Source organism: Somniosus microcephalus, chromosome 21 (assembly GCF_052327205.1).
Source record: "Somniosus microcephalus isolate GS21.2 chromosome 21, FLI_Smic_1.0, whole genome shotgun sequence".
Taxonomy (NCBI): domain Eukaryota; kingdom Metazoa; phylum Chordata; class Chondrichthyes; order Squaliformes; family Somniosidae; genus Somniosus; species Somniosus microcephalus.
Genome location: NC_141007.1, coordinates 72,428,949 through 72,454,459, shown reverse-complemented (window position 1 = coordinate 72,454,459; position 25,511 = coordinate 72,428,949). Strand labels below are relative to the sequence as shown.

At 42.4% G+C, this 25,511-nt stretch overlaps 1 protein-coding gene across 1 annotated transcript in view; it reads right to left on the bottom strand.

Moving 5' to 3' along the window:
• cep112 (centrosomal protein 112) overlaps window positions 1–25,511 on the bottom strand; it is a 420,760-nt gene that overhangs the window by 357,912 nt on the left and 37,337 nt on the right. Inside the window, exons 3-6 of the mRNA XM_085964113.1 lie at window positions 25,409–25,433; window positions 12,089–12,166; window positions 1,032–1,079; window positions 793–870 (exon numbers count right to left, since the gene is read on the bottom strand). Of these exons, the coding sequence (XP_085820239.1) occupies window positions 793–870; window positions 1,032–1,079; window positions 12,089–12,166; window positions 25,409–25,433 (229 nt within the window). The remainder of the gene's footprint in view (window positions 1–792; window positions 871–1,031; window positions 1,080–12,088; window positions 12,167–25,408; window positions 25,434–25,511) is intronic.

Below are 25,511 nucleotides of genomic sequence, written 5' to 3'. Positions count from 1 at the left end.
GCTTTTTCTGCATTTTTCCAGCGTGAGTCATCACCCAATAAATGACATTCCCACAATATTCAATCTTCCCGCCCTCCATCTGTCCGCTTCTATCCCCTCTTCTCATGAAGGTGCTGACTTTTGCTGGGTTTCAGTTCCATGGGTACCAGCAGCCCTCCAGTACTTCATGCAAAAAGACATTTCTTCACATACAAGTGTAGACAGTAGGGGTTAGTGGACCAGTCAACTGCACATTACACCCAAGCCCAATCTTACCCAATATCCACTTTTCGGCAGGAGTCACTGGATGGCAAACAGGTGTGCAAACCCAAGCTGATTCTCCCCTTTGTAGTCCAGAAGCATCAAGGTCAATTACAGCATCTCAACTACTGCCCGAGTTGAGATCAGCTTTCAGTGCAGACTGGGATTCAAACCTGTGACTTCCTCGCCTGTTGTAGGCCTAGTGCTACTCTCTGTACTGTCTTTACTCACTGGGCCTTTGGGGCAGTGCAACTTTTTCTTTTTGCAATTTTGAAAGGAACAGCCCTGCCAAGTTCGAAACTTGAAGCAGTCACACAACACATTCTGACTTTAAAGTGAAGCCAATTTAGCCACTGTTTGTGTCTGAAATTAACTTCTCCGGTCAATTCAGTTACACATAGCACCCCAAGCACTGCAACAATGTTCTATGGTGGGGAAAGAGGTCAAATTTCATCTTCTGGGATTTTCCAAAGTTTTCATTGCTGAACATCAAATGAAAAGGACCAGGTGTTTGAGATACAGTAAGCATTACAACAACACATATATTCTTACCTCTTTTTCATGCATTCGAACCAGAGTCTGCTCATTGCAGAATGTGCTAACATTTCCCAAGCTTGTTTTAGGTAAAATCTATAGAAGAAAAAAAAAGGAAAGAAAATAATACATTATGTTCAGTGATCAAAGAGAAAGAGAGGGGGGAAAAGCCTTCAGGAGACAATTGCATGAAACAAGGATCCAATATAGTCTCCTCACTCTCCCTACCTACGATCATTTGGGAATCTAACACCTACCGGAGACAGAGGTATTGGTTTCTCCCGTAAGTATCTGGGGTTTTCAATCTGAAAAACAAAAACAATGCCTGAATCGTTATTGATCGTGGAGGTCTCATTTTCCCTTTTAATTCTCACACACAAATACACATCAGGTGACTTCAAGACAGGGCACCTAAAAAGCAATTCCTCTTTACCAGTCAAAGCTGTTTTTAGAATTGTTTAGTTGCATCATACTGATTTTATTACTCGAGTTTTAGCCATATATGCCTTCCCCATAACAAAAAAAATGCAGAACCATGCTATAAATCCAAATAGCCCCATTTATGTCTAATCCTGAAATTCACATTGACCAGAAAAGCATTGAATAATCTCTTCACATTCATAAATAAACCACAAAAAGGCAGCTCCCAGGCTTGGGATTTTAGGTCATGAGATTAGACAGTTTGTTGCGTTGGTGCAGCAGAGACACATTTCAAGATCAACACAGCACATCTTTTAGCTCAACAGATGGAATTTGCACAACCTTTTGGGATCATGGCCTAGTGCTACACTGTGTGGTGTCCTTGCTCACTGGGCCATAGGGGAGTGGTACAGTGCGGGTGCAGTACTGAGGAAAAAATCAGCCACTTTTCTCAATCCTGTTTGCTCTCCAAAGACTCTTCCTAGAGAGTTCATGCATGGACATTGGTATCAGGTGATGCCTTCCATAATCAAATAGGCTACCAAGACACATTGGCCTAAAAATTCGGTGGCGCCCGCTCACCTGGGCGCCGGAAGTCCCGCCCCGGAAGGAGCCGGGAGCACCAGCGGGATATTCTGTTTCAGCGCCCCAAACGGAAGCAGGGTGCTGCTCGAGGCGCCCCGCATCCCTCTTGGGGCGCTGAAACTGAATATCGCAGCGCAACGTGCCGCAGCGCCACACGCGGTACTGCAGGCCTTCCTCCCCTTCTTAAAGGGGAGGGGCCTGCACCAGCGCGATCTCTGATCGCGAGTGCCGGCAAAAGAGCCCGGCACCAAGGAGGTGCCGGGCTCTCAGGACACAGCCGGCACTGCCCGGGGGGGATCAGGAGGCCGGGGAGGGCGGCGCGAGGAGGTGCTGGCAGGTGGCCACCGAAAAAAATGGCTGCCCCGCACCTCCCCATTAATTTGTGCCACTGAACCGGTCGCGATTTGCGACCGGCGTTACGGGGGGGGGGGGGGGGGGGCGCGATCCAATATCGCGTTCGGGGCGGTAGCGGGGCGCTGCGCACACCGATGACGTCATCGGTGGCGGCGCAGCGCTACAGGCTACCGCCGCCATTAGCGCCCCGCTAAATTTTGCGGGAGGCGTGGCCAGTGGCGCTAAAGCCACCGAGTGCCCTCTTTAGGCGCTAACTGGTGGCGCAGCCCACCGAATTTCTCGGCCATTGTCTAGGCTCACATGCACAATAGCCACTCAAGTGTGGTACTAGAGGGTTATCAGCACCCGCTGAACCGTATCACAGCAAAACTGTGTTTTCAGGAGAGAACTTTATACAAATTACTATTCTTTTAAGTACCCAAAATATCCAAGAGTAAATGTATATTGTGCAGAGCTCGCCACTGGGAATCTGCTGACAGAACTATTACACCAAAACTCCCAAAATGGAAATCGCTCTCTGATCCAAAGACCATTTGCACATTTTCTAAAATTTCATTCACGGTTTATTAGTTTTGTGCCAGTGAAATTAATATCAATTCAACTCTTTCAAAATTAATCTTTAATAAGTTATATGATAACAAATGCCATTACTAATTGTTAGGTTATTTCTGTGAAAAATGACTTTCAAAGGCTGGCTTCCAATTCAAACAATTCTGAACCGGAAAGTCATTTTGGGCAAGGTGCGGCAGAGCAAAGTATTTTGAATGCAAAGTACTTCTGCATAAACCTGATTTAAAAAAAATATAGTTTACTGCACCTCCTCCAGACAGGAATGTGCGTGGATCTGAAAGCAGCTTGTGGAGATCAATCACTTCAGGTCTCCCAATCAAATGACATGATGATGATTCGGTGGGTCCCACTCCCAACTGAATGCTACTGAACTGATCAGGGAATTAGCACCATTCCCATGTGTGGACACTGATCTCTACTAAGAATTTATGATTAACTTTATCATTTTGTTTTCCTATTTCTTGTATCTTTTCATTTGAGCAGTGAATGGCAATGACACTGCTGAAACTGGGTTGAGAAGTTGCCAAATTTGACACCATGAGGAAGCCAAATCAGAGTCATTAACTAACGACACTTTACTAATTGCATCATTTCAAACATGTGCACATTAATTAAGCCCCATCATACCTTTAGGCTCAGAAACTACTCTTATAATATGGGACAATGTTACTGGGTCCCAAGAGTACAGATGAGCGTGTCTGCTCCTGAAAATTACTGGGGACAGGCGAATAAGTCAAAGAGAAGCGAAAACCCAATTTTACAATGAAATCTTGGTAGCACTGCTCTCTGAATTAAACCTTAATAGAGTCTCAGTGAAGATACTCATGGGTTAACTATGCACTATAAATGAATGAGCCTACATAATTCATAAATGAGTCAGGACTGGAATAAAAAAAAGCCATTATCAGTTCATCATTCCTCAGTGTTAAAACAAGCTCTTGGCATAAACTGATACATGTTTTAATAACCCACGAGAGGGACAGGATTACCATTTTGAACCCCCTCCCAATCAAAGCATGAGGTGAAGAAAACTTTTGAAGCCTCAGCTATGCATTTTATTCTTAGTCAGAATTCTGCAAACTTTTAGCTTCATGATTAAAGAGCACATGAAAATGTTCAAGTACTGGAGCATATCGTCTGTATTTCCCACCGTGGGATTGAGGTTGCAATAAGGGATTGTGGGATGTGGGAATGAAGAAGATTGCACATAGCCACGGAAAGGACTTGGGAAAAAGTTTCAGATGAGCTCAGAGACAGTAAAGTGTTCTTTGACTGGCTCCTGCAACATACATAAATAAATGCTTCCCTTACCCACTACAGATAGATATAAATATCATCTACCAGTGCTATATAAATAAATAACTTTGCGCATGTAACTGCTGCACTTGCATAAATCAGTGTTGTCCAATATGTTAGCCACATGTGGCTAATTGGGAATCCAGATGTGGTGAATTGTACTTTTGATGAGTAAATAAAAAATGAGTAATAGACACAGTCATTGGGCATGTAATCTCAATAATCACATTCGCACAACGTATGCATGTGTACTTTAATCTTTTTGTGCGTTTGTTGGTAAAATGGTAAGTCGAAAAGCAGTGTGTGTGAGTGTTTTTTGATCAATGTCTGTGCTTTCAATCACAATCACAGAATCCCCACAGTGCAGATAGAGGCCATTTTGGCCCATCGAGCCTGCACCGACACATACCCCACCCTATCCCCGTAACCCCACGTATTTAATCCCCTAACACTAAGGGTCAATTTATCATAGCCAAATCAACCTAACCCGCACATCTTTGGACTGTGGGAGGAAACCGGAGCACCCGGAGGAAACCCACGCAGACACAGGGAGAATGTGCAAACTCCACACAGACAGTCGCCCGAGGCCAGATTTGAACCCGGGTCCCTGGCGCTGTGAGGCAACAGCGCTAACCACTATGCCACCGTGCCCCCCTTTCTTGGTTACTCCTTATCGGTTATCAGCTAAAGTGGTGTGTAACACGGGTGAAAATGCTGGACTTCAGCGTCATGGAAACACCACATTGTATGGAGAGGGCAGCTGTCATCGTGATTAGCTTGACCAATCAGAATAACCGTTCCAGGCAAACAGAAGAAAGCAAGCTCAACCAATATCGAGAAGCACCAACAGAGCATGTCATGGCAAAGGGTACTGTATGGAGAGCGGGGTGGGCCTGGTGCAATTCGCAAATCAATATTCTCAGTAATCACTTTGATGAAGTAAAAGTATTGCTCACAACTGCTGGACAAAAGCCTAGAAGCTACACTAAGAGGTGCTGGGTCTGATAAATTCATGCCAGAGTTCCAAACTATGGTGAAAGAGAAAGACTGCGAAGTTTCGCACTGAATGCTGGTAGATCTTTGTTAAATAAATATACAAGTACATTTACCTGTATTGCATGCAAGACTCATGGAGGAATCCAAAACTGGGGTCATAAATAGAAGATAGTCACTAATAAATCCAACAAGGAATGCAGGAGAAACTTCTTTAGCCAGAGAGTGGTGAGAATGTGGAACTCGCTCCACAGGGAGCAGTTGAGGCGAATTGCATAGATGCATTCAAGGGGAAGCGAGATAAACACGAGGGAGAAAGGACTAGAAGGATATGTTGATGGGGTGAGAAGAAGAGGGGTGGGAGGAGGCTCATGTGGAGCATAAACACTGGCATAGACCAGTTGGGCCAAATGGCCTATTCTTGTGCTGTAAATTCAGTGTTTTTTACTAAAGTTAGTGCATGTGGCTATAATGGTGTTGCTGTAGCCACGACTGTGGCTAGTCAGTGACTTCTATTCGACAACACGTACATTAATTAACAACCTCTTGAATAGGTGCATTGCTTTTTCTGTCAAAGCTACCTCAGATAAACTTCAAAAGTTCATGCTTTAAATTTCTTCAATGTTTTTAAACAAAAAAGAATTCACAATAATTTTCCATCTTCACAATACTAATTGTTTCCTAACTTTGTGTTGTTAGTTCTTTCTCATTGCTGCACAAAGTGAAGACAGGGTTTACAAATGGCAAGTCCTGGCACACTCTGAATATCCAGTCTTGCTATCAATCATGAACAAACATTCTAGGCTGTTTTCCCTGGCTGGAGAGACTAGAACATGGGGTCACAGTCTCAGAATAAGGGGTCGGCCATTTAGGACTGAGATGAGGAGAAATTTCTTCACTTAGAGGATTGTGAATCTTTGGAACTCTTTACCCGAGGGCTGTGAATGCTCAGTCACTGAGTATATTCAAGGCTGAGATCAGTAGATTTTTGGGCACTAAAGGAATCAAGGGATACGAGGATAGGGCAGGAAAGTGGAGTTGATGTAGAAGCCCAGCCATGATCTTATTGAATAGCGGAGCAGGCTCGAGGGGCTGAATGGCCTACTCCTGCTCCTATTTCTTATGTTCTTTGTGCGCTCATCCTCTCGGCTTCAAAATATTGAGATATTCTTTAAGCTCAGAATAGAGGGAATCGTGACGTGCCTTCTGGAGCTAAAATTAAGAGGGGAGGAGCTTACAGCGATTGACACTGAGTGCAAACAATCAGCAAAATAACCTTCAATAATTGAAGCTCGAGCAAATGTTCAAATTGATCCAGGAAGAAGAGTAGGCCTCTGCAAAAAATTGCAACCATGGACAAACCAAGCCAAGTTTACAAACTTATTTCAGCGATTTGATTGGTCAGTTTCTGCTACTTGTCAGTGCTATTGGTAGTTTCGAAGAATTGACCAATTTGATTGCTCAGTTTTGTGATGCTTAATCTTTCTTCATTGCTACCTACCAACTGCATCAAACTATTTCAGAGTCAGTCACATTCAATCAGAAATTTGATTAGAGTTCATTACGTGACAATTAACATCGAAACAACTTATCACAGCGTCACCTGCATGCATAAACTGCTATTGCGGAGAAATGTGGGCATTGTGAAATCCCGTAAGGGGCAGTTGATACAGGGGTTTTCATTGTATTTTGAAATGGAATGCAGTGACTCATTGCATTATAATGGAAATAAAAAATTACAGTTAAGGCGGCTCAAAAATTGTTTTTCTTCCCACTGGATCAGAAAAGATTAATGGGGGGGGATCGAATAGAGGTTGTCAAAATTATTAGTAGGATTTCAGAAAGTAAACAGTGAAAGATTTTGCCGTTTACACTGGTTGGTGAATCAGTAAGGGGCCAGAGGCTAAAGAGCAGAAGAATGAAGGGGAAAGTTAGAAGAATTATTTTTCCCCCACAGAGCATTATTACAACATGGAATGCTTTGCCACGAGTGACTATTGAAGCAAGACTTAACAACTTACATTTATATAGCGCCTTTAACATGTAAAACGTCCCAAGGCACCTCATAGGAACGTTATCAAACAAAAACTGACGCTGCAAATAAGTCACCAATAAAATAGCTTTTGGTCTAGCTGATCTCACAGTACTACTATTGAAATTTTATTCTGCTACAAGTTTTCCATTTTTAGGTGCAATGTTTCTTTGGTTTCTATGTTAAATGAGAATTAGCTAAGCATTTCAAAAGGAAAAGTACAAAAAGGGTATAGGGAACTGGGATGAGAGTAGCTATGCCCAGCTGAAGAACTAGAACAGGCACAGGGCAAATGGCCTCCTCCTGTGCTGTAATTGCGATGATTCTAAAAACGAAGAGCACTCCAGGATTGGAACATCAATTCATTGCATCAAATGTTATCTGGAGCCCTCAATTCCCCATACAATCAGCTCCTAACTTTAGCCAGGATTTGAGAGAAACAGGGAGTGGAGGCTGGCTGCTTTTCCAGCAGGGAGGGAAGGAAAACAGGAGGGTAAATAGCCACAAGCTGCCTTAGTGGTTGACAGCACAATGACATTGGCAGAACCTGAAAGCAGGTCACCTTCTTGGCGACACGGCCGGGACTGGTACAAGGCATGTGATTATCGAGGAGGAATGGGTTTTCTTCCTTTCAATTTCCTCCCTTCCTCTTCCGAAGCAGTCAACACTTGCTAGGGTATGGTTCCACGGGTGTTGGTGATCTGCCAGGACCTCACCAAAGTAATGGGGAAAATCATTAAAAGAACAAGGGGAATACTTTAAAAACACACACATATACGATCATATGTAGTGAGTATTTATGAATTTTCTTTTACTGAGGGAATAATGAGTGCCTGGGAATGACACATCTGTCCTCTAATCAAAGAGTTCAATTGCCATTCTAAACCACAAAAACAAAGCTCAAGCTGTTCATTACTATCCTTTGAACCCTCCGATTAGAGATTATGCTTCCTGGTATTTGTTTGTATTTTTGTACACACACACACTTTCATTTAGTTGCTGGCTCCTTATCCTGTTTTTCTAGAGATGACAGTATTTCCTTGACAAATGCTGATGTTTAATGAAGTAGATTAATTCTTTGTGACAGATAACGGAGAATGAATAATTTTCATCCCACCACTGATTGCCAGGATTTACTGTTGTTGGCATATGGTCTCTGATTTTAAATGCTGCCGCTGTGTTATTTAATTAGGTGGATATATTTAAAGCCTGCCTGGCTTTTGTGGTTTACTTTTTATGACAATCGTGATATTTTAGTGTAATAACCAAACCTGCAATTATAAAAGTTGCAAAGAGATCTGAATTCTCTTACGTACTTTTACAACAGATGTAGCCTTCTGCCCCTCTGCAGTCTAGTACATTTCCCAGAGCAGTTCAGTGGTGCAGCTGTTTGCGGTGTCTCCTTCACTGACTACTGAAATGACTTTGAAGTTTGTAAAGGCCAATACCATTCTATTTGCTCTCATGCAAAGCCACAACTAAAGGATATGGGATGACTGTACTCACTTTGATCTGTTTATTACTAATATTGTATTCTCAATTGAGTTAGTCACTGAACTGCAAAACTATTGTGTGGCTATTGGTTACTCTATTTATGTGACGAACCAGAAGCTTGTCATAGTGCCGAGAATTTAGTAGAGATTTTAACTCTTTACGTGATTGCTGAAGTTTACTATCTTGAACACAATGTCAATGTAAGTGTGGCAAATTTAACACAAAATGTCAGTTTTATTGGACCCCAAAAATAAAATGTGTCAGCGAGTGATTTTTTTTTAAATCACTGAAAATCTGAGTTGAACAGCCTGACATGATAGCTGTAGTAGTGGTAGAGCGGAGACTCCCAATGAGTTTTCCTTGCTTCAAGTGCACCCTCTGTAGGCGAGTTTTCCTGATTCTTCAGTGAGTTACTTGACTACAAAAAGTACTCGATCCTGGAGAAAGGTAAGGAAAGAGAGACACAGAGGAATGGGGAAAGATCATTCCTGTACGAAGAGGAAGAAACAAATAATTATCAGGGAGGCCTATCGTATCACACCTACAAAAGGCAAGTGCACAGCAGCACTGACAATAGCCAAGGAAACACCTGAATGCCAAACCACCCCATCGTCTGAGATGAGAGAAGGCAGCAAAAGGGGGAAGACAATGGAAGGAAACCTATTTAAGAAAAATATTTCTGAATGAAAAAGCTCAAGTAATAGTCATAGTCAACAAAGCTAACCTAACCCAAGTACATAAGAACATAAGAAATAGGAGCAGGAGTCGGCCAATCCGTCCCTCGAGCCTGCTCCGCCATTCAATAAGATCATGGCTGATCCAATCTTGGCCTCAACACCACTTTCCTGCTCTCTCCCCATACCCCTCGACTCCCTTGTAGTTCAAATGTCTGTCAATCTCCCCCTTGAATATATTCAATGACTCCGCCTCCACAGCTCTCTGGGGTAGAGAATTCCAAAGATTCACGACCCTCTGAGGAAATTCCTCCTCATCTCCGTCTTAAATGGGCGTCCCCTTATTCTGAAACTATGCCCCCTAGTTCTAGATACCTCCACTCGGGGAAACATCCTCTCAGCATCCACCCTGTCAATCCCCCTCAGAATCTTATACAGGAAACTCTTGCGTATCCGGCACCGACAGGACCAGGATGATGCCGGTTGATTAAAAATTCCGGATAACGGAGAGGTGTATCTACCGAGGCTATTTTTAACAAACAAAAATTTTTTAAAAATCAAGAAATGTGCAGTATAATTGGGTACTCACAGAATGTTGTGTTAAATGGATGGTGGAAGACGCTTGATTAAGTACAGTACTGCCAGTTGAGGGTAATCCATAACTCGGATTATTGCAGTACCTTTCTTACAAGCCCCCAGTATTTCTTGATTTATACTCTGTCCTACAGTATAGCTACTGTTAGGGGACCTGTAGACTACTCCCACCAGTGACTTCTTACCCTTACTATTTCTCATCTCCACCCAAACTGATTCTACATCTTGAGCTTCTGAGCCAATATCATTCCTCACCACTGCAGCGATCTCATCCTTTATTAACAGAGCTACCCCATCTCCTTTTCCTTTCTGCCTATCCTTCCAAAATGTCAAATACCCCTGAATATTCAGTTCCCAGCCTTGGTCACCTTGCAGCCACGTCTCTGTAATGGCTATTGTTAAATCCGTGAATCTTGATGTATGGTGTCCTTCAACAAATAGACAGAGACTGCAGAGGAACAATCAACAGGTGTTTACTGGGTGAGGGTTGCTCTAAAACTAATAGTACAGATCCCTACTCAGGGTTATATACAGGTGTGGTCACTGCCGGTACTACAGTATACAGGAGCTGTAAAAAGTAGTTCTCCCCTTAAAGCTATCAGATCATACCCATTTATTTCTATTTGTGCAGTCAACTCATCTATCTTGTTACGAATGCTGCGTGCATTCAGATGAAGAGCCTTTAATTTTATCTTATCATTTTTCCTTACTCTGACTCTATTTTCTGGTGCACTCTTATGCTTGTACGCTCTGCCCCTTCCTGATGCATTCTGGTTATCGTTACCCCTGCCCTGCACTGCACTATTGCCTTCTCCTTTCTCTTTGCCTTCCTGAATACCCCTTCTCCTGAACCCCTATCTTCTATTTCCAGCTTAGCTTTTCTCCCTTCTGATTCTACCCTCAGGCTCCCATCCCCCTGCCAAGCTAGTTTAAACCCTCTCCAACAGCACTAGCAAAACCCCCGCGAGGATATTGGTCCCGTTCCCATTGAGGTGCAACCCGTTTAGCTTGTAGAGGTCCCACCTCCCCCAGAAACGGTTCCAATTCCTCAGGAATCTAAAGCCCTCCCTCCCACACTATCTCTCCAACCACGCATTCATCTGCTCTATCTTCCTATTTCTGTACTCACTAGCACGTGGCACCAGAGATTACTACCTTTGCGGTCCTGCTTTTTAACCTCTTTCCTAGCTCCCTAAACTCTGCCTGCAGGACCTCATCTCTCTTTCTACCTATGTCGTTGGTACCAATATGGACCACGACCTCTGGCTGTTCACCCTTCCCCCTCAGAATGCCCTGCAGCCGTTCAGTGACCTCCTTGACCCTGGAACCAGGGAGGCAACATACCATCCTGGAGTCACGTCTGCTCCCCTAACTATTGAATCGCCTACCACTATTGCTTTACCTCTCCTCTTCCCCACCCACCCCCCCCCTGTGCAGCTGAGCCTTCCATGGTGCTGTGGACTTGGCTCTGGCTGCACTCCCCAGAAGAACCATCGCCCTCACCAGTACTCAGCACCGAATACTGGTTGGTGAGCAAGATGGGCTCAGGGGACTCTTGCACTACCAGCCTGGTCCTCCTCTTTTGTCTGGCGGTCACCCATTCCCTCTCCACCTGTACATTCTTAAGCGGCGGGGTGACCACCTCCCGAAACATGCTATCAACATAGCTCTCAGTTATTTGTATAGAACCTTGGCTGAACCACACTTGAAGTACTGTGAACAGCAGTTCTGGTCTCCATATTATAAAAAGGATATAGATGCACTGGAGAAGGTGCAAAAAAGATTAACTAGAATGATACCACAACTGAGAGGTTATACCCATCAGGAAAGATTGAACGTACTGGGGCTATTTTCTCCAGAAAAGGGAAGACTGAGGGGTGACCTGATAGAGGTCTTTAAGATTATAAAAGGTTTTGATAGGGTAGACATAGAGAAGATGTTGTTACTTGCAGGGGAGACAAGGACTGGGGGCCATAAATATAGGATAGTCACTAATAAATCCAATAGGGAATTCAGAAGAAACTTCTTTACCCAGAGAATGGTTAGAATGTGGAACTCGGTACCACAAGGAGTAGTTGAGGCGAATAGCATAAATGCATTCAAGGGGAAGCTAGATAAGCACATGAGGGAGAAAGGAATAGAATGATATGTTGATGGGGTTAGATGAGAGGCTCGTGTGGAGCATAAACACTAGCATGGACCTGTTGGGCCAAATGGTCTGTTTCTGTGCTGTAAATACTATGTAACTACAGTATGTACTATGTAATACTATGTAAACCAAAAGCAGACAAACAGAACATACCCCAAGATTCCACGTGTTCAATCTTGCTTCAAAGTCACTGTCATCAGAAGATGTAACTGGTCTGGACTCCGGAACCACCTGGAAACACAATTCAAATAAATTTTACACTAAACTGTCATGAAACAGATTGGGTTTCAAAGTGAGGAACAAAAATAAATACTTTCAAATACTTTCTATACAAAAGATTAATAAAATTACTTTGTTGAAATTTGTAAAAGTGAAGGCCTGAGCTAAAAGCTTGAACTTCAGGTATCACTTTGAGCAGCTTATTTTCTCGCCACTGTCCACACTGCAGTGGTGAGTTTCACCTTTCACTGCAGAGTAAGAGGTGTTCTCTTCCTTCTCAAAAGCTTACCAAAATGGTGAACATTATATGAGCAGTAATCCCCTCCTCCCACCCGAGTGTCATTGTATATCATTATAAAAAGGTTATGGATGGCTCAGATTAACAGCAACATTTCTCATTTTTCATGCAAAGTAAATCTGATAAATAGGAACATAGGAACAGGGGTAGGCCATTTAGCCCCTCGAGCCTGTTTTTGCCATTTAATTAGATCATGGCTGATCTGTTCCTCAACCCCATTTACCCACCTTTAACCATATCCCTTGATACATTTGCTTAACAAAAATCTATCCATCTCATGCTTGAAAGTTTCAATTGCACTCAGCATCCACAGCTTTTTGGGGAAGAGAATTCCAGATTTTCACTACCCTCTGTGAAAAAAATCTTCCTGATTTCACTCCTAAATTGGCTAGTTTATGCCTCCTTATTCTGGATTCCCCCCACCAGAGGAAATAGGTTCTGTATCTACCGTATTGAATCCCTTTATCATTTTAAAGAACGCAATTAGATCTCCCCCTGAACCATCAAAACGCAAGGGAATGCAAGCTAAGTTCATGCAACCCTTTAAGCCCCAGTATCATTCTGATGAATCTGTGTTCAACCCCCTCCAACATACCGTTCCTGAGATTCGGTGTGCAAAACTGAACACAGTACTCCAGATGGGGCCTGCCTAAGGCTCTGTGCAACTGAAGCATCACTTCCTCAGTTTTGTATTACAACCCCATTGAGATAAAGGCCAAATATTCCATTAGCCTTTTTGATTACTTCTTTAGAAACCAATATTCCAGTAAGCAAAACTGCTCCAATTAAGAGAGTTCTCTCCGAGAAACATGATTATAAAAACTCAGCCTAGAACACAAGTGTGCAGCTGCCAAAAAGCCCATATCTTCCCCTTCCTCATAAGCTCTCTGTCCCAGCTCTCATCCATTTCTTTATTGTGTTTCTTCGATCATTCTCACTTGAAATGCATTGTTTCTTCTGCTCTATTACAGGGAGATAACTATTCCTTTTATTGAGTGTAATAAGTTCAAACTTATTGGGTCGACTAGGCCTGTATTCACTAGAGTTTAGAAGAATGAGAGGGGATCTCATTGAAACGTATAAAATTCTGACAGGGCGAGACAGACTGGATGCAGAGAGGATGTTTCCCCTGGCTGGGGGGTCTAAACGAGGGGTCACAGTCTCAGGATACGGGGTAGGACATTTAGGACTGAGATGAGGAGAAATTTCTTCACTCAGAGGGTGGTGAACCTGTGGAATTCTCTACCACAGAAGGCTGTGGAGGCCAAGTCACTGAATATATTTAAGAAGGAGATAGATAGATTTCTAGACATAAGGCATCAAGGGGTATGGGGAGAGAGTGGGAATATAGTATTGAGATAGAGGATCAGCCATGATCATATTGAATGGTGGAGCAGGCTCGAAGGGCCGAATGGCCTACTCCTGCTCCTAGTTGTCTATGTTTCTATGGGCTGGATTTTGCCAATGGGGAGCTTTTGGAGGCGGGACTCCCATTTGTCGGGTTTTAGTCCCGCCTCCATCAACTTCTGGCCAACCCATGCCATTTTCCCTTGATTGACCTTGTTAAGCCCGCCTAGCGGGCTTATCAGGCCAATTAAGGGAAAGCCAGTTACATAGAACGTCAGCGTATGACGTTTTATCTGTGACAGATGAATTGTCATCGTTTGACAGCTCTGTGAAGCTGTCAAACACTGACATTCTCTGTAGTTTGATGAGTTCTTGAATTCAAGACTCATCAAGCCTCTTTCTTTTGCAGAAATTAGATGGCTGTTGCAAGGGCCAAATGTCATCTCTGCCGTGGAGGTGCGAGACTCTCCACATACCCAACTCTTGCAGCCTGCATGAAGAAACAAAAAGTAAGTAAACCTTTTCTAACACTTTCCACTTATCTCACATGTTCACCTCTCCACACTTGCACCCATCACTTACCTTCACAGCGCACTTCTGCACCCCTCTGATCCCCGCAGACCCACTACTCGCCTCGGTGACCCTGGCGGGGTTCGCAGCCTTCGGGAAGCCCTCACTTTTGTGGGTAAAATGGAGATAATCCTCTTATCTGCCTGTTAACTACCTGTGGCTGTAATCCCCTTCCCGCCTCCAAGGAGACGGGACCCAGCACGGGTCGGCTACCCGCCTCCTGGCAAGATGGCACGGAGGCGGCTTGGGCACCCGCCCCCAAATTCTGCCATTTTCCCAGCAGTCCCGCCTCCATACCCGCCTCTCCAGGGCTGACAAGATCACGCCCTCTGTTTCTATGTAACTACAATGTTGGAGAACTAGAAAGAACACGAGAATGAAACTTAGCAGAAAGATGATGTTAGGGAGGAGGAGAGAGGCACTACAGCACAGTAAATTAAATAAGCATAGGAAATGGAAATAAAATTAAATAAAAATAAACTAAACAGAACAAAGACCATCAAAGAAAAGCATCCACCCAAAGAAAAACATGAAAACACAACAGGTGCGAACAATAAGTTCAGAAAGGAACAGCAAGCAGCTAAGAAAGAGCAGAAGAAAAGAAAAAAAAATCAAAAGGGTTGTAAATGAAACAGGGATTAAGAAAACAAACATCTGAAAATAAATTTGGCATGAAAATGAAATAAACAATCCAACCAAAAAAATGTAGACCAAAAGGGAGGAAACCTCAAGCCACAACTTTGGCAAAGTGTTGGATTCAGTCAACCACTTCAGTGGAGCTCCAAAGTGGCATGGGTATCGCAGCAGTTTACCAATCAACAGATAGTACATTTACATGGGAGCTGGGAAGTGCAGTTGGGTTAACACAATGTCCATTCATCCCTGGGGTGTGGATTAGAATTAAGCCCTGGTTATGCAATGAAAGTCTCCACAATTGTAAGGATTCCAAGTAAAATGATCCCGGGTATTCTCAACCTGGGTTCCTAATGAATTCAAGAACAAATCTTCACCATGTTATTAGTCCCAACTCACAGTGGCCACAAGAAGGGTTGCAACGAAAGATTGAAATATAGCACAAGCTGACAGTGCTGTACATTGTTGGGACTTTTCAAGTGAACTTCAACCCGCATCTTGCATACATCATTCCTGACTAGAGCGTAATTGGTCACTTTGCAACAGTCACCAATACTATTGCATAGAGGTGATGCTAAAATTGAAAGTGTAGAAGTGGATCCAGAAATAGTCCTCACTGGAATTAGGACTCTTAAAGATCATCGGGCTGTTGAGCCATTTGGTATTCACCCTAGGATGTTGAAAAAATGGGGGCTATGTTATGCGAGCCACTGGCTCATATGTTTAACAGCTCATTGAAGTGTGTCATTTTTTCCTATGGACTGGAGAGATACCCATATGGTACAGATATTTAAAAAAGATAATAAGTTGGAACCATGAAACCATAGGCCCATTAGTTTAACTTCAGTTATAGGCAAATATGTTTTAGAACTGACAAGGGATAAGGCCATACTAGATTTAGGGATGAGTAATGCATTAAAGTTAGTTAACAATGACTGTAAGGGAATATCTTGCGTATATTGACCACAATGTAATTGAATTTGATATTAGGTTGAGAGGGAGAAAGGAGAGTCACAAACTAAGGTTTTAAATTTAAGTACGGCAAACTTTGAATGGATGCAAAATAAATTGGCCACAGTAAACTGGGCTGAGTTGTTAATAAGTAAGCCTACAGAAAAACAGTGTGATGCATTCAAAGTAGTTTTCGGTACAATACAAAACCAGTAAATGCCTCAAAAAGGCAAAAGCTCCCCTTGTACACATCACTGAAACGAAACAGCACAGATTAACCCTTGAGTACTGAATGTCTTTTGGAACTTGCATATCTTGTTAACTGCCAAAAATGAATTTTCTTAAGTAACCATGGTCAACAAAGAAGGGAAGAGACAGTATCAAGCTAAAAGAAAAGGCTTACACAAATGCAAGGAAAAGCAGAAATCCAGCAGACTGGGAGAGCTATAAAAATAACATGGGTTACAAAAAAAAGTAATGAGGTGCAAAAAGGAAGTATGAACAAAAACTTGCAAGAGTTCACAGAAATCACAGAAACCCCACAGTGCAGATAGAGGCCATTTCGGCCCATCGAGCCTGCACCGACACATATCCCACCCGATCCCCGTAACCCCTACACCAACACATATCCCACCCTATCCCTGTAACCCCACGTATTTAATCCCCCTAACACTAAGGGTCAATTTATCATAGCCAATCAACCTAACCCGCACATCTTTTGGACTGTGGGAGGAAACCGGAGCACCCGGAGGAAACCCACGCAAACACGGGGAGAATGTGCAAACTCCACACAGACACTCACCCGAGGCCGGATTCGAACCCGGGTCCCTGGCGCTGTGAGGCAACAGTGCTAACCACTATGCCACCGTGCTGCCCGTATCAAAGCTAACAGTAAAAGTCTTCATAAATATATCAAGAGAAAGGGTGGTGAGGGGGAATGTGGGCCCATTAAAGACAGATACAGGTGATGCTATATTGGGTGATAAGGAAATGGCAGACTTTTAAAGTATCAGCTGTGGCTCAGTTGGTAACACTCACCTCTGAGTCAGAAGGTTGTGGGTTTAAGTCCCATTCCAGAGGCTTGAGCACAAACATTTTTATTTATCCCTCAATCAACATCACTAAAAAAGTGTGTGGGATACTTTCTCTTTCCTCATTGGCACTTGCCAAGTGAATCAAACTGTTTGAGTCGTTCACGCTTAGTCAACTGATATTTAATTGGTTATTTGAAAGATAAGGTCATTATTTCAGGCAATCACCAACTTTGCCCTATGGGCATAACACTTTGAGATGCAGAACTTTGAAGTGAGACACCAGAGGCCACTCTTTGAAAGGTGCAACAAACCACACTAAACACAAGACTTTAATTAAATAGATAGATGTGGGTTTTCTTTAAAACTTCTATAGTTAAGTGATAACACAAAGTGATACAGGACTTCACAGGTAATGCAAAATGACACACAGGATCCCACAGACTGTTGAGTTCTATTGGATGAAAGTGCAGCATTCCATGGTGTGTATCCAAATGAGGAATATTAGAGTTTAAATACAAGATGTCAACTTTACATAACCTTTTCATTTGATAAACCTCGCAGGAGGTGGTAAGACCCTGGTCGGGCAACCACAATTTCCCCACACAGCAAGCTCCCGATCCCAGCTGTCCTAGCGGGGAAGTCTCCACGTTGAGTTTCGGGCCTTTCCCACAGTTAAAGAGAGCAGTAAAAATATCAGAGGTGAGTAACACAAAGACATTTTTGTGCACTTTCCAATGGTTTCACTGAAAATCAGTACTGACATAGATTAATCTGCCCTTTCAAATAGAACAGCCAAACTTATATTCGGTTTGGCACCTCCCGAGGGTGGCAGCCATGGAAATTAATGGGGACACGGTCAGAGACCTTGCTGCCAAGGTGATGAAAAGGCTTTGGTTTTGCAGACATTAAACTGGAGATTTAGTTCATCCAGACCTTCCAGGTGGGACGGACAATTGGAGCAACAGGCACTGGCACAGACACAAGACTTTTTGTAATATTTTCGACAGTAGATTACAGAAGTATGAAATTGGGACATAGTAGCAGTGGAAGGAACTAGTAAGTGGGAACGAAACAAAAATGGGACAAACAAAAACAGTTAGGTAACAAATTGAAAATCACCATCCAAGGTTTTTAGGTTTAGCAGGCTCTATAAGCTGCTGCTATTTTTCAACATCATAATGCCACTATCAGAGAATTCAATGCTCTTGCTCTTTGTTAAGATCCTCCAGTACTGTGGGTCCCAAGGATTGCAGAGTCTGGTCCACTGTCCTCACCTTGCTCGATTTGTTCCGAATTATTATTTTTTACTTAACACAGTTTTGCTCAGTGGTAGCACACTCACTTGAGTCAGTAGATTGTGGGTTCAAGATCCATTCCCAAGATTTGAGCACGTACTCTAGGTTGACACTCCAGTGAAACACTGAAGGAGGGCTACAATGTCAGAGGTGCCATCTTTCAGATGAGATGTTACACTGAGGCCTCATTTGCCCTCTAAAAGATCCCATGGCACTATTCAAAGAAGAGCAGAGAGGTTCTCCCTGTCTTGTGGCCAACATTAATCCCACAACCAACATCAAAACAGAGTAAGTGGTCATCTACCCTATTGCTGTTTGTGGGACCTTGCTGTGCTCAAATTGGCTGCAGTGTTTGTCAACATAACAGTAACTACGGTTAAAGTAATTAATTTGCTGTGAAGCGCTTGGGACATCCCGAGGACGTGAAAGGCGTTACATAAATGCAAACTTCTTCTTTCTTTCTTGCCATACAGTTGCTTATACGTTCCACATCATACATGGAGCATTTTCAATGCAAAAATGGCTTCAAAAGCATTTTGACCCCAATGCTAACACAGTGCAAAACTCCAGAACACTAAAAATAGAGATTTATTTTTAGAAGCACAAAGGGGTCTGTGCTACCAATGAATTCATAGTCAATACTAGTATGCCTTCATGTTGCCACTGTATTTTGGTCAGAAAGCTGGGAGGAGAGAGAAGGGTAATCACAATTTGTTTTCAGTGGTTTTATTTTTAAAATAGGCACTGAGAAAATCAAATGATAATCTTTATTTATAATGGCTCAAAACTGTCCCCCCCCCCTCCCCAGATGAACTTACTGTATTAAAATATAAAGAACCCAACAGCAGTTGCCCTGATTTTCAATAACATTTATTCAAGAATTAATAAAATCACTGAGGAAAGCCTGTAAACATAGTTGTGCGTGCTTTAGAGAGCTATCTTTGCATGGTATGTTTTGATTCCAGTTGTCAGTCCGTCATTAACGGTTGTTTATAGCTAACTTTTTTTTAGTGCAGATAGACTAAAATGAAGTGGTACCGTCTACATGAGGAGTCTGGGTCGCTTGGAAGAAATAGGAGAGCAAAGCAGACTTTATACTGTACATTAAACATTAACAATGTGACAACAAGCCTAAGAGGAACACAGCAGCAGTTTTGTATTGCTTTTGTTACAGCAGTGGTTTTCAATTGAGTTTATTTTCAGATGTAGACATAGTGCAGTCTCTATAAACAATCATAAATTGTGCCTTCAAACTTATATTCAGTATCAATGGGTCAACTGAGGCTTGAATTGGTGCCATTATTTACCATAGTTGGGGAAAAATTAAAATAAGAATGGAACTCCTCCATTTTGGGCACTGAATGAAATATAGCACGTGTCAGATGCAGAATTACCTTTAAATTGTGCCATTTTGCCATACACAATTAATGGATATACATTAGCAAAAGTAGAAACAAAGAGGATATGGGTGAGATTATTTACGTTCACCAAAAGTATTCCGTTAAGGAGAATCTCTTATCAGCAAGGCTAATCAAGTTATGGGATGGTTCTCAAGGGCATTTAATTAAAGTTCAAAACAGTTTATTTTTACCCGATATAACTCATTGGCAAGCCCATATTTAGAATAGTGTTCAAGTCCTCAAATGGCTCCGTGGGTAAATACATCACATGGTGTGGTACCATGTCATACAGACCAAAAAGGTTTCCAATTCAATCCCTATCTGTGCTGAGTATAAAGACAGCAGTATTTTTGTTCTTTATCAAATAGGGAACATTTCTGTATTTTATGTCATTAACTTTTGCAATAATTAAAAGTAAAATAGAAGCTGTTGTTCACCTACCAAGCGTCAACATGAGACTGAAGCCCAGTGCTCTGATCTGTAAATTACTCAAGATAAAGTGGCTTTGTTCTAGGTACTAATCAAATTACAAGTACAACAACAACTTGCATTTATGTATACATGACCGCAACATTATAACACACGTGAAACCCGTACGATTTGGGAACAGCTGCTCGGGAAATCATTCTATGTACAATAACCTTCATTGTGTCCGGATTATAAACTGGAAACTTCCCTCAATGCCTCTAGTTCAGTTCAATTCAGATTGGATCATTTGGATTCCAAGTCTTGAGGACAATATCTAGGCTGACACTCCAGTGTAGTGCTGAGGGAGTGCTGCACTGTCGGAGGTGCTGTCTTTCAGATGGGATGTTAAACCGAGACCCCGTCTGCTCTTTCAGGTGAGCGTAAAAGATCCCATGACACTATTTCGAAGATGATCAGGGGAGTTATCCCCAGTGGCCTGGCCAATATTTACCTCTCAATCAACATCGCTAAAAAAAAAGATTCTCTGGTCATTATCACATTGCTGTTTGTGGGAGTTTGCTGTGTGCAAATTGGCTGCCATGTTTCCTACATTATATAATGACTACACTTCAAAAGTACTTCAATGGCTGCAAAATGCTTTGGGACATCTTGAGGTCATGAAAGGCGCTATATAAATGCAAGTCTTTCTTTTAAGTCGATATAGGAATCATTTTGCCCATGTATGTGATCGCATCAGGAAGTCGCTGAAAGTCTCTGATTCAAAAGTCTTACAGATTATCAGACTACATATGGATTAGTTCTAAAAAAAGAGTATTTTAATCCCTTGTACACTAATTGTATTTTTATTGTTTTAAGTAAACACTGAAGTCAGAAAGGAGGAAAAAATGAAGAGAAATAGGAGAAATATTCATATTTTCATAACAGGTCAAAATCCTGGAACTCCCAGCCTAACAGCATTGTGGGAGTACCTTCACCACTAGGACTGCAGCAGTTCAAGAAGAAGGACCACCACCACCTTCTCAAGGGCAACTGGGGATGGGCAATAAATGCCAGCTTTGCCAGTGATGCCCATATCCTGAGAATTTTTTTTTAAAAACTCAAGCAGGAGAAAAAAGTGTTTAGATTTCAGTTCAGCCAACAGTTTCTTTATTGTACAAACAACAACCATCTATTTAAAAAAAATAGAAAGTGCATGGAATTTTGCACACCCTACCTTCAAAAGCTTATCAAGTAGGTTCGGAGAAGAGTGGAAAGAATAATTCGAGCACTTCGGGTTCTAAATTATCAAGAGACATTCTAAAAACAGAACTTTTCATTGTCAGCTTGGTTCAGTGGGTAGCACCCTCGCCTCCGAGTCAGACGGTGAGGGTTTAAGCCCCACTCCAGAGACTTGAGCACATAATAGAGGCCGACACTTCAGTGCAGTACTGAGGGAGTGCTGCACTGTTGGAGAGGTCATCTTTTGAATGAGGTATTAAACCGAGGCCCTGTCTACTCTCTCAGGGGAGGTGTAAAAGATCCCATGGCACTTTTCAAAGAAGAGCAAGGATGTTCTCCTGGTGTCCTGGCCAATATATATCCCTCATCCATTAAAACATATTATCGAGTCATTTATCTCTTTGCTGTTTGTGGGACCTTGCTGTACACAAATTGGCTGCCACATTTGCCTACATTACAACAGTGACTACACTTCAAAAGGAATTGAACGGTAGTAAAGCGCTTTGGGACGTCCTGAGGAGGTCAGTGATGCTATGTAATGCAGGTTCTTCCTTCTTTTCTTTCTATTGAATCAAGAACTGAAGAAAGACGAGTAATTAGAAGAATTGTTTTTCCCCATCTGAGTAATAAACATGTGGAATAGATTTCTAGCAAATGTAGCTCATCCTAAGTCAATTTGTTCCTTAAAAAAGAGCAGGTTAAATATCTGCTTATGAGCGGGATTGAGTTATAAGGCAGACATAATTGATCAGGTCCTTTGTACAACAGGATGGTTGCTATGAGTACATCATTATATTTTCTAGTGTTCTTATAAACCTAGCATCTACTGCTACACCAGACCAACACTGCATTTTCTGAATAAAATTCCAATTTAGTGCCAACACTGGCTGCATTATCGTCAGCTCTGTGCTGCAGACTAGCATTCACTGGTAACTGGATACCTTCTCCTCAAACACACCTCACTTTGATCTCTTGCAGTCACCTGAAATTGACTTTAACCCCATCAGTCTGGGCCCGATTCAAACCTATGTCCTAGAGGTGAAGGACAGAGCTTTAATCCACTGCACTTCCCATCCCCCAAGAACTTGAAGCCCATCATAAATCGTGCCAGAATACTCATTTAACTATAGTGGCATGGTAAAATACCACTAACCTACTGAGCCAGCCAGCCTCAGGTTAGGTAAGAGACCTGGGTGTCCTGGTGCACCAGTCGCTGAAGGTAAGCATGCAGGTGCAGCAGGCGGTTAAGAAGGCAAATGGTATGTTGGCCTTCGTAGCAAGAGGGTTCGAGTACAGGAACAAGGATGTCTTGCTGCAGTTGTACAGGGCCTTGGTGAGACCGCACCTTGAGTATTGTGTGCAGTTTTGGTCGCCTTACCTGAGGAAGGACGTTCTTGCCATGGAGAGAGTGCAGCGAAGATTCACCAGGCTGATACCTGGGATGGCAGGAATGACATACGAGGAGAGATTGTGTCAATTGGGCTTATACTCACTGGAGTTTAGAAGATTGAGGGGGGATCTCATCGAAACCTATAAAATTCTGTCAGGTCTGGACAGACTAGATGCAGAAAGGATGTTTCTGATGGCCGGGGAGTCCAGAACCAGGGGTCATAGTCTAAGGATAAGGGGTAAGCCATTTAGGACTGAAATGAGGAGGAATTTCTTCACCCAGAGAGTGGTGAACCTGTGGAATTCTCTGCCACAGAGGGCGGTGGAGGCCAGTTCATTAAATATATTCAAGAAAGAGTTGGATATATTTCTTGAGGCTAAAGGGATCAAGGGATATGGGGAGAAGGCAGGGACAGGGTACTGAATTTGGATGATCAGCTATGATCTCATGGAATGGCGGAACAGGCTCGAGGGGCCGAATGGCCTACTCCTGCTCCTATCTTCTATGTTTCTATGTAATTGCAATGTTAAACTTTATCTGCTCTTGCCTCACTCTCTAATTGCACCGTGCACAAGAGATGGGATTACGTGACTTCGGAAAACCCTCTAGAAGGCTTCACTATATGTGGTAATTGGTAAGCAACAGTGACAACATAAAATGTGCTTTTAAAGGAATGCCACAAATTCCAACCATGTACAAGCTGTCGTTTGATGAACTTGAGCATATACAAAGTGTTGTCTTGACAGCACAAGCAACAATGTCCACCGTGAGCCCTACTTTACACCACAACAATGCTTTGATATCTACTGGAGTAGTGAAAGACCTTTTCTGAAGAGTTGAATCTTCTTTAATTCATGCAAAATCTGCAAAAAATTAACTTTTTAAAAAAGTTATTTTATATTCTCAGCCCTACCCCTTAGTCTCTCTACACTGTTCTTGGTTGATAGGGCCATCAGGTAAACTGTTCTCAGACTTCTGCCTGTGCCATTCTGCAACCACTAAGGTGCATAAACCACCCTGTAATTTTCCTTCCCCATCAGTGGAGAGACACCTGCCTCCACGGAGCACCAACCTGTGGCATCCCAGCCAAGTTTATTAATCCACCATGGATGGGACCGTGGGCATGAACTACCATTTACTCCTCAGCAGTACGGTGCAGTGGTACTCCAACAATTGATACTGTGCCCTAATCTTAACATTTCTGTCGATTGATCTTCTGTACAATTCATGGAATACATAGCACTACAGAACATTTTAAAATTCACAATATTTCAGGGAAAAATGGAAAAAGTTATTGTCTCTTTTTATTTTCCACTCAAAATGTGACCTATCCTCAAAGTATAAGTGGCTGCGTTTCCTATTCATTTCAATAGGATGTTAGGCAGGTAGCTGCGATCCGAGAACCATTTTGCATGTTTTTGCTTTGTACTCCTCTATGTCTATAGAGTAGAAAGTAGCCACTTATTTACAGTAGAAAATAGCCACTTCAGTATAAATAGAAATTCCTGGAAAACCATCAGATATATCTGAAACATTAGTCTATCTTTTCTCTTTACTGCCCAATTAACCTGCTGTGCAGTTCCAAGATTTTCTGCTTTTATTTCATATTTCCAGCATCCGCAGTTTTTTCTTCAGATCTTTAAGAAGCAATTTTAAGTACACACAGGGCAGTTTTTACTGTGAAATTAAAACCAAAGGGCTATTCAGTGTGAACATGCCAGTGACATAATAATCATGTTATTGGTTTTTCATGTCTGAAGAATACTAACTGGGCAACCTGAACCATACAAAATCAGCCCGACTACAAACTCAAATCCAAATGCATCTTGTGAAAAGTCTGGCATGCAGACTTTCCTTTATATGGTAAAGTATGGTTAAGTAAAATCTTGGCTTGATGTGTGGGATGAAGGAGTGTCCCTTCACCCAGATGCTTGATAAGTCAACCAAGGAGCTCCTTTGACATCAATCAAAATGTCCATGGTCTGGACTATCATCTTCCTGAGGAAGATAGCCTGGAATGAATGCGCATTATTAATACTACCTTGTGGCGGTACCACTGGTTGTCCCTTACATTGAGATACATAATTCCCTTTAACTTACCTTACTGTATGTGTCTGTTACTATACTCAGGCTCCTCTCCTGTACTCTGATGACGTCATGACGTCAGAGCTCGGAACCTTCCAACAGTAGAGCTCATAACCTGCTGGCAGTTGAGCTTGGAACCTGCTGGCAGTTGAGCTGGGAAACTTCTAGTTAGTCCTCGTGGCGTCCCCGCTGGGGAAAGACCTACACCACGGTGCTCCTACAGTCAGCCATCTTACCTGCTACCTTACCTGTTGTATTTAACCAGTTCCTGTAAATAAACAACTTATTTATAGTTGGTCGAAGTCGAATTCGATTATTTAGTGGCGATATACACGAATCGCTACAACCTCACAAAAAGAGAACACAACATTAGAATTAAAACGATAGCAAAAGGGTTTTGAAAAAGGGTTTCGACCCGAAACGTTGACTCTATTTTCTCTCCATGGATGTTGCCTGGCCTGCTGAGTTTTTCCAGCATTTTCTGTTGTTATTTTATATTAGAATTAAAACACCTGCACTCATTTATCTTAACTGTTAAGTTAGTGGTAATATTTTCTTCATCTGATCTACGTGTTGGACTTGCTGAACATGAACGTGATGTTACCTTGCCATTGTACGTGTGTCTTCGCCTGTAACAAAACCACAAAATAGTAACAATCAGTATTCCAGGAATGCAAGTTGCACAGCTCAGATGTATAGGGGTGATG